The sequence below is a fragment of the Sebastes umbrosus genome, chromosome 3, assembly GCF_015220745.1.
Source record: "Sebastes umbrosus isolate fSebUmb1 chromosome 3, fSebUmb1.pri, whole genome shotgun sequence".
Taxonomy (NCBI): domain Eukaryota; kingdom Metazoa; phylum Chordata; class Actinopteri; order Perciformes; family Sebastidae; genus Sebastes; species Sebastes umbrosus.
In genome coordinates, this window is record NC_051271.1 from 25,710,887 (window position 1) to 25,721,041 (window position 10,155).

General features: G+C 34.0%; 1 protein-coding gene across 1 annotated transcript; it reads right to left on the reverse strand.

Moving 5' to 3' along the window:
• Window positions 1-1,308: 1,308 nt before the first annotated feature.
• On the reverse strand, window positions 1,309-9,887 carry LOC119484372 (galectin-related protein-like). The gene is made up of 6 exons (XM_037763170.1): window positions 9,758-9,887; window positions 8,616-8,660; window positions 4,567-4,650; window positions 4,199-4,287; window positions 2,917-3,097; window positions 1,309-1,750 (listed from the first exon to the last, which is right to left on the reverse strand). The coding sequence occupies exons 2-6, from the start codon at window positions 8,652-8,654 to the stop codon at window positions 1,607-1,609; spliced, it is 537 nt and encodes a 178-aa protein (XP_037619098.1). The 5' UTR covers window positions 8,655-8,660; window positions 9,758-9,887; the 3' UTR covers window positions 1,309-1,606.
• Between the last annotated feature and the right edge of the window lie 268 nt (window positions 9,888-10,155).

Here is a 10,155-nt window from a genome sequence, read left to right on the forward strand (position 1 = left end):
ATACTATGTTATTCAATATTTTCAAATCTGTTCATTATTATTGTCATTTAGTCTATTAAATGTCAACAATAAAGTCATCTTTCCACCTCAGAGCCTAAAGTGAAAAAAAATCAACCACAATTCGACAAAGTAAACCCAGCAACTTGAAATATTAATTGATTATTTGAATTATTAAATAAAATCCATTTGATAATTTCTTATGTAAAGTGCAAATGTAGAATCGTAGGAAAACCAAGATGATTTATTCAACTAAATATTTGACTAAGATTTTAAAAAATTTCAGATATTTAAAAAACAAAAATTGGAATTTCTTACATCAACAAATTTAGTTCCTTTTTCAGATTAAAATCCACCATCCCCTTCCTGTCCAGTGAAAACATGTATCAAATGGATTTTGCTTAATAATCAAAATAATCAATTCATATTTCAATTTGCTGTTTTTTTCTTTGAATTGATTAACATACAACTAAATATAAAAACAATCCCAACCACAGCCTCTGCGGCCTTCAATTAATCCCAGTATATGCTGCTAGATACTATTTATAGTTTCTGAACATCTGTTTGTATATGAATGAATGAATAATTTATTTTCGTGTCTGGTCATTTATATAACTCATCCCTCATGGGATTATTCAGACACATTAACTATCATCTAACAGGGACAATACACCAACATCATCCGAACATAAACATCATCCAGACACAATTGTGAACATGAACCTCCCACAAATAATGCTCCAGGATATATCCCACAATGGAAATACAACAAATAAACAGTCACAGATATACAATCACAGCCCCCTAAGCACAAGACACATACACAAATCCAAACATGACTAAAAAAAGGCATGAGAGTTTGAGGAATTTATCTATTGTATGTTACTTTTCTCCTCCTATCCCATGCTTTAGAAAGATATTCAGAACATACAAAAACATTATCAAAAATATATTCAATGAAGGCTCCAGTCTCCATACCTATCAAATCTAAACCAGGAATATGAACTTTTAAAAAAAAATATTTGTCATAAATCACGATATAAAGGACAAAATAAAATGAAATGAATTTTGTTCTCATCTTCATTTGGTTCACAATATTGACACAGTCTTTCATCTTCATTTACACCTTTGTATTTCTGCATAATATAGCTAAATGGTCAACATTGGTTGGGATAGAGTTTCAACTTTCCTTAAAGCAGCAGAAATGGAGCAAATATGATTAAAAAAGTTATATTTATAAAACAGTCGCTATATCCTGAGAGTAGAGCATGAGACAGGTAATCTGAAAAACATCATGTTCCTCTGGTGTCCTCTGGTGCTCCTAATGGCATCTGCAGGATTTCACAGACCGGAGGAAAACAACCAATCAGAGCCGAGCTGGAGTCTGCCGTCCAGCAGAATCCATATTGAATTACAATATGCTGAAAGGTTATTATATTTGTCCCCAATATTGAGACTAATTTCTCTCCATATTAAACATCTGATGTCCAGAGTGAATACAGATTGTGTTCAGACGAGGTGAGTCCTGGAGGTTTGTTCATGACTCAAACAGTTTGAGATCCATGACTTTGAGAAGGGGGGCTCGTGTTCAACGGGGAAGTCCTTTACTTCAGGCCAGTTTAGTGATGGTGATGCTGCCTTTGATCCATAATGTGTCGATGTCGCCGAGTGACGTCAGTCTGTGGTGAAAGTCAAACAGCTTCTGTCCGTCCACTAACACACGAAACCGACTGTGTTCACAATAAATCTCAATCTGGGAGGAGAGACGAGACACAAGGGGATGTTTGGTCAATTTCATTTGACATGTTGAAATTTAAAGTGAAACCTGATAAAAGAGATTCCAAAATTAACCATCTTTACAACAGTGTCTGAGACAGATAATCCACTATAAACAAAAATCTGATATTACAGCTTCAGAATGTATGATAGTGGTATTTACGTGTACTCTTTTGTGTCAGAACTAGGGCTGTCAATAAATTAAAATATTTAATTGCGATTAATCGCAAGTTAATCAAAACATTTTTGTCTGTTCAAAATGTACCTTAAAGGGAGATTTGTCAAGTATACTCTTATCAACATGGGAGTGGGCAAATGTGCTTGCTTTATGCTACTGTATATATACTGTAAATTTGTATTGGAAATCTATTAACAACACAGAACAATGACAAATATTGTCCAGAAACCCTCACAGGTACTGCATTTAGCATAAAAAATGTGCTCAAATCATAACATGGCAAACTGCAGCCCAACAGGCAACAACAGCTGTCAGTGTGTCAGTGTGCTGACTTGACTATGACTTGCCCCAAACTGCATGTGATAATCATAAAGTGGGCATGTCTGTAAAGGGGAGACTCGTGGGTACCCATAGAACCCATTTTCATTTACATATCTTGAGGTCAGAGGTCATGGGGACACTGATAAAATGGCCATGCCAGCTTTTCCTCACCAAAATTTAGTGTAAGTTTGGAGCATTATTTAGCCTCCTTCGTGACAAGCTAGTAAGACAAGGTTGGTACCAATGGATTCATTCGATTTTTCTAGTTTCATATGATACCAGTAACTGAGCCCGCTACAACCTAAATAGTTACGCAAGTTGCGTTAATGCATTAAAGAAATGAATAGCATTACAGCCCTAGTCAGAACAAAATGTGAACGGTTTGTGACCTTCTTTTCTCTAAAAATTGAGTATGGTGAAGGAACCAATGCTTGTAATTCTTCTGATTTCAGCACTGCAAACTGCCATGCTCATATGTAGCTTTTAGTATTGGGTGGTTATGAACAAGTCTGTGTGACAGTTTTGAACAATTCTGCTGTAGGCCTACCTGACATTTGGATTTGGACAATTTTCCCGGTACGAACAAGAGCTGGCTGCTGCCACATCTGAAGACTATACTGCACAGATTTAGAGTCTGCTGGTACCTTGAATGGCTGGTCTCTGATGAAGGGGAAGAAAGGCATGGCTCTTTCAACGTCTCCCCAGGATCCAGACTCACAGGCTCTGCGCAGGACTTGTCGGTCCTTGAATCGAACACAGACCTCCAGAGCCACATCAGGCGGAGGCTCCCTGGTTCCACGACCACATGTCAGGGCGAGGTAGAACCTAACGGAGAGACGAATACCAGCCATGATTGTGACACTGTTCTGACTTTATATAAAGGATTCAGGGTAAACACAAACAATAGAGAGCAAGCTCCAACTACCAGTGGTGGAAGAAATACTCAAATCTTTTAATTAAAAGTAGGAATACCACAGTGTAAAAATACTGTTACAAAACAAACAAAATTATTCATTATGGCCCATTTCAGGACAATCATACGCTACATAATATCTCAGGATTATAACTAGTAATGCTTTCATGTGTAAGCATCACTAATGTTGCAGCTGGTAAAGGTGGGGCTAATTTAAAGTGCTTCATATACTGCTGGGTATCTTAATCCATAATAATACATCTGAATTTATTAGTTGATTGTTTTCAGCGAACTCATTGGTTCTCCTGTCATTTAAAGTGGATCTCTGACTTTTTTCTGCAAGAAAAGCTGCTTGTCCTTCTACTTTATTTCTTTTTTTAAATCAGCTCAGTGTGAAATTTGATTTTTGTGTGAAAATGGAGGAAGATAGAGACAAAAATGTTTTACTAATCTGAAGGATGGAAACATACATGTAAACACCAGCATATGACCACATTTGGGAACCAATATGATAACAGAAAAAGATAAATCCTTACTAAATGGGCGGCTGTAATGTCATCTACTATAGGTTCTGGTATTTGGTTGTATTTTTTGAAAATTGGCAACATTAAAAGTATGCAGAATTAGCGATTAGCAGCTCCTGTTTGCAGTGTACCCATGAAGATACAGACAACTGTCACTGGATTATTGGATAGTAAAGAAAACTTAAAAATGTGATGATTCTCAGGCAACAATGATTTCAAAGCAGAATTCTTGACGTTTATTCTCGATGGACATCAGAGACAATGATACCCTCAGGACGTGTAAATGTAAGTGTACTTCATGGACAAAAGTGTTGGTCAAGTGTGAATTTGAGCCTGATGGTGCACTAGAAGAAAGGCCGAGAGGTCATTGAAATCATCATGGTTCATTCTCTGGGGCCCATGAATATTCAGTAAGTAGTTGTGTGTTGATACTGAGGGGAGGAGGATGCATTAAAAAGGAAAGTGGAAGTTACATGAACTTATTTTCACCTGTCAGGATGGGAGTCCACAACACCCATCACTACAACCTTTTTCCCTGGCCGCATCCCATCTGTGATGTGTCCTCTGAAAGGAACCGCCTGCACACACACAAAGACAAATAGAAGCGCTCTAAATGTGATTAGTTATTCTGGATCTAATTGGACTGGAACAGAAAAAAAGGCAAAAATGCTTCTGAGTTGAAAACAAGAATAATGAAAACATGCAATTAAAAAAACTGAGTGTAATGAAAGCCATTCATATCATCTACCAAAAAATTAAAAAATACTGAATACACCTTGAGAATAAAGTTGAAATATTTTGAGAAAAATGCTATAATGTTATGAAAATAAAATTGTGATTTTGAGGAATAGAAATACCAGAGTCCTCTCAGCATCTCTGTCAGGAGGACGAACACTCGGTTTATTTTCATCAGTCGCACTTCTCTGTGGAACAGCCCATTTCTGAAAGGGAAAAAAAACATGATTTTGACTTGACTGGATCTGCATTTCCAGAAAACATTGAGAATGTTTAGATAGTTTTAAATTACTTGATCGTTGTTTGTGCAGAAGTGGAATTTTTTTCCTGGTGGTGTTATTTATATATTGTATGTTATTCAATATAATTAAATATATTTATTACTATTGTTTAGTCTATAAAATGTCAAAAGTAAGGTCATCTTTCCACCTCAGAGCCTAAAGTGAAAAAAGTCAACCACAATTCGACAAAGAAAAAAACAGCAACTTGATATATTACTTGATTATTTGAATTATTTTGAAAATCCATTTGATCATTTCTTATGGAAAGTGCAAATGCAGAATTGTAGGAAAGCCAAGATAATTTATGTAACTAAATATTTTACTAAGATTTTAATATTTTTTTTCTGATAATTTACTAATATCTTTAGAATAATTTATTTAAAAATTTCAGATATTTAAAAAACAAAAATTGGAATTTTTTACATCGACATCTTTAATTCCTTTTCAGATTACAATCTTCCATCTTTGGACCTTCCTGTCCAGTGATGTAGAACTATTCATAAGTAATGGATTTTGCTTTATAATCCAAATAATCAATTTGTATTTCAAATCGCTGTTTTTTCTTTGTCATATTGTTGTATTTTTCTTCCTCTCACAAATAGAAGACATCTTTTTAGGTGCTCAGATGAAAAGACAAGTTTAACTTTCGACATTTAATCGAGAATAATAATAAAAAAAATACATTATATTGAATAACATACTACTTTATTTCACTATTAGGCTACTCTAGAGAAATCTGACTTTTTTGAATGGCTTTACATTTACTCACCATTAATAATTTAATTTTAAAACTATACAAAAAAATACAAAAATAATTGAAGTACTTTTCATTGGATTTTTTTATTATTATTATTTTTTGGATATTTTACTGATATTTTAATAATATTATATAAATATTTTCTTATATTTTTTGGCTATTTGACTAATATTTTTTGGAATTTTTAGTAATATTTTTCGGATATTTAACTGATATTTCTTCGGATATTTTAATAATATTTTATAGATATTTTCTTATATATTTTTCGGCTATTTTACTAATATTTTTTGGGAAGTTTTAATAATATTTTTCGGATATTTAACTGTTTTTTTCCCAGATATTTTATAAATATTATAAATATTTCTTTATATTTTTTATATTTTTAGGCTATTTTACAAATATTATTTGGAAGTTTTAGCAATATTTTTCAGATATTTTACAATTTTTTTCAGATATTTTTATATTCATGTTTTTTGGCATATTTTACTGTTTTTTTGTTTTGTTTTTGCCTCGTGTTGCTACTCTAGGGAGCATCTACTGCTAATGTAACCCTCTCAAATAAAGGGTGAGTTTATTTAGTCCCATCTGCAGTAACTCTTTTATACCAGCAGAGGGCAGAGTAGTGGGAGTGCTGCAGAGAGACACACAGCAAAAACCCTAAACCTAACATAGCAGTTAACATAGCTAATGTATCAGCTGTTACAGAGAGGGAGAAGTTCTCTTGGTAATGATATATGTCATTTAGCTGAGTTGTGTGTTTTCTTTATAAGACATTTACTATAAAGCAATTGGAGTGTGACTTAAGTAGAATAAACTAAAGCATAATTGGAGGGAATTAATATTGAATAGAATTAATGTTAACAGTAGAAATACCATGGTATATAAAAATACTCCATTATAAGTAAAAGTCTTTTAATAAAAGTACATAAGTATTGTCAGCAAAATGTACCTTATGTATTAAAAGCAAAAGTACTCATTATGCAGAATGGCCTCTTTAGTGTTATATTATTCTAAAGTAATATTATGTTTTTATCACTAATACATGTAAAAGAATGTTAATGTTGTAGTTCAATGTGGAGCCAATTTGAGATGCTTATTTGTATACTGCTGAGTAGAGTAGTAGTATAGTACTGCATCATATCATATAAGTATATCATGTGTTTTTTAGTAACTAGTAGTGTCAAATATATGTAGTGCAGTAAAAAGTACAATATTTCCCTCTGAGATGTAATGGACTAGAAGTATAAAGTAGCATAAAATGGAAATACTCAAGTAGAGTACAAGTATGTCAAAATTGTACTTAAGTACAGTACTCGAGTAAATGTACCTGTATCTTCAGTTCAGTTTTTTACTTCAAATTACAATTATTTTTGTGAATAAGGAACATCCCGATTAAATGTATTGATCCCTATTCAAATCTTTTCTTTGACTATAAACACATTACGTTAAAGTATTTCAAATTTTCAGTACTTAGTATGACATAATGATAATCACATAATAACACAAAGCAAAATAGAATTGTATAATCAATTTGTACTTTTCAGAGAGTTTGGGGTAAAACAAGAGGGAGAGATACAAGGAGAAAGTTAAAAACTAAAAGTTCTGCATTTTATTTGCTGACACTGATTGTAATTAACTGAATGAAGTCAAAGCAACACAATTCACAGCGTGACGTCACACGCCCTGTGACCTGGACGTTCTGCGTCAAGTCTGAGTTAAACAGGAAGCTCAAGTTTTGCCTTCAGAATAAAAGCAGCTCATATGAACACTGTGCTTAAAATGTTCACAGATCATGTTAGACTTTTTAGGTGAAAAGGACAGATGCTTAGTATGATGTAGTTAAGTTGTAAATTGAAAATTGTCACCGGGGCAACCCCACCTCTCTAAAAAATCACCTCAAACATCTGTATAATTTTCTTGATATTTTTTCTGTTAGGCTAAATAACATTTTCTGTATATTATATCTCCCTACATGTGGCTGATCAAAAGCACTGTCCACAATGCCAGGATATATTTCTGCTGAAGAAATACCAAATCCCTTTATTTGAATTTATTTTGGGGACCAGAAAACAGTCAAATTTAGCAAAACTGACTTGAATAATTATCAGGATCAGTTTTAAAAAAAACTCTCCATGTACTGATGTGTAATTGTACTTTATAAATTCCTCATCAAGTCTTCTAAAGAAGAAATAAAAAAAAATCTCAGAGACAATACAAGGGCTTTCTTCCAGTGGTGGAAGAAGTAATCAGATATTTTACTAAAGTAAAAGTAGCAATTCCACAGTGTAGAAATACTACTAAGTAAAAGAAAATGTTACAAGTAAAAGTCCTGCATTTAAAATTTTACTTAAAAGTATTAGCATTAAAATTGCATTAAAAGTACATAAGTATTGTCAGCAAACTGTACTTAAAGTACCCAAGTAAAGGTACTCATTATGCAGAATGGCCCATTTCAGAATAATATATATTATATACTGGATTATAATTATTGATGCATTAATGTGTTCAGCACTTTAATGTTGCAGCTGGTAAAGGTGGATAGTTTGTGATTTGCACTAAAAACACTAGTCGATTACATTTTGTATTATCAGCTGTAACCAAAGTTGTCACATAAATGTAGTGGAGTATAAATATAAAGTGGCAGAAAATGGAAATACTCAAAGTACAAGTACCTCAAAATTGTACTTAAATAAAGTACTTGAATAAATGTACTTCCACCACTATTGTCTTCATTGGTAGCTACAGCCTTGGTTTTCCCGGTCGCTTTAAGTGTGAAAAACATTACCAGCCGCAAGTTTTTCCTACTGAACCAGCAGTATGTTTATTATAATTTTGTATTATATATAATTTCATAAAGATATTCAAATTGCTGCCACATAGTGAAAATAAAGCTTTTATTTTGTTAATTCTGACTGGAAGTTGCATTGTGTCAGTCTGGACAGCTTGACACCAGTTGACACAACAACAGGTTCTTTCAGAACTAGGCAAACTAGTTTTCAGTCACCTGAAAAGTACAACTAAAACCCCAAAAGTCAATCAGACATATCAGTCAGACTGCTCAGGTTCCTCTCTGCTGTGGTGGTTTATTTAACCTCTCACCTGCTTCCTGTTGCTCAGGTGTGTTTAAACTCACCTTCCTGCCCTGCGCTGTCACTCTGTGTGTTTCAGCCATGTTGATCTGAAGGAAACAAACAGCAGAGAAAATGAGCTGCAGGTCCAGTTTGTCTGCCTCTTACGTCTCCTGTCGACTGAGTCAATGCTGACGTCAAAGCTTCAACCTGCCTCATTACACTCCAACACACACACACACCCACACACACACCCACACACACACACAGAGCTCTGTTAATCAGCTGGCCCTGCATGCCTTTCTTTCTCTCAGGTCAATAACAAGAGAGCTCATTGTGAGTGAGGCTGTAACTGCAGGCAAAACCCCAAATATGAAATCCTCTACAGGTTTTCTTTCAGCAGAGCAAAAGTATTTTAACACCTTTTATTTATTGCTAAAAACAACTAGTTTCTCAGACTCATTATTTATTCTAATAATGTCAAATATTTAGATTATTGTTTGTGTAAAAGCAAACAGCAATTATTAAACGTTTTCTATAAGATATTCAGAGCGTTAATATAGCAGTAAGCAACTATTTGCTATGTAAAGTTTTGGGCTGTCAACCAATTCAAATATTTAATCACAATTAATTGCATGATTGTCCATAGTTAATTGTGATTAACTGCAAATTAATCACATCTTTTTTTATCTGTTAAAAATGTACCTTAAAGGGAGATTTGTCAATTATTTAATACTCTTATCAACATGGGAGTAAATAATGTGCTTGCTTTACGCAAATGTATGTATATATTTATTATTGGAAATCAATTAACAACATAAAACAATGACAAATATTGTCCAGAAACCCTCACATGTACTGCATTTAGCATAAAAATATGCTCAAATCATAACATGGCAAACTGCAGCCCAACAGGCAACAACAGCTGTCAGTGTGTCCGTGTGCTGACTTGACTATGACTTGCCCCAAACTGCCTGTGATTATCATAAAGTGGGCAACCCATTTACATTCACATATCTTGAGGTCAGAGGTCAAGGTACCCCTTTGAATTACAATATAGAATATCACCAGACTTGTACTTTAAAGTATGTTTGAAGCCAGGTCTATTGCTAGGTTAGCCTCAGCAGTAATGCAACAGTTGTAAGTATATCAGTTTGTGTACATTTAAGAGATCAAGAATGAAATCATGTAGAGTCCAAATACTCACCTCACAGGTCTGCAGATGAGGTATCAAGCTTCACCTACAACTTCTCCATCTTTGGTTCTGATTTTTTCACTTTCAATGTGATTTACAGAAACTTGTCTGGTCGCAACTTTCCTTTTCATTTTCCGTGACGAGACTAAAAGAATAGGAGGAAGCAGGAAGCCATGGGGTCAAAGGAAAGGGCCGAGCTGGAGGAAGAGGAAACAACAGAGACTCCGCGCTTGAAAAGTAAAAACAAATTTGTTTGTTCATTTCATTTATGAAGCTTGCTGACCGGCTGCTTAATTCAACTTGGTGTCCAATGTTTTCACTCATCTTCCACAAGCCTGTTTAGAAGTAGAGTCAATGCCAGGTCAGTGGAGTACAAACACAGAGCTGACTTGTAATAAAAGACACAACAG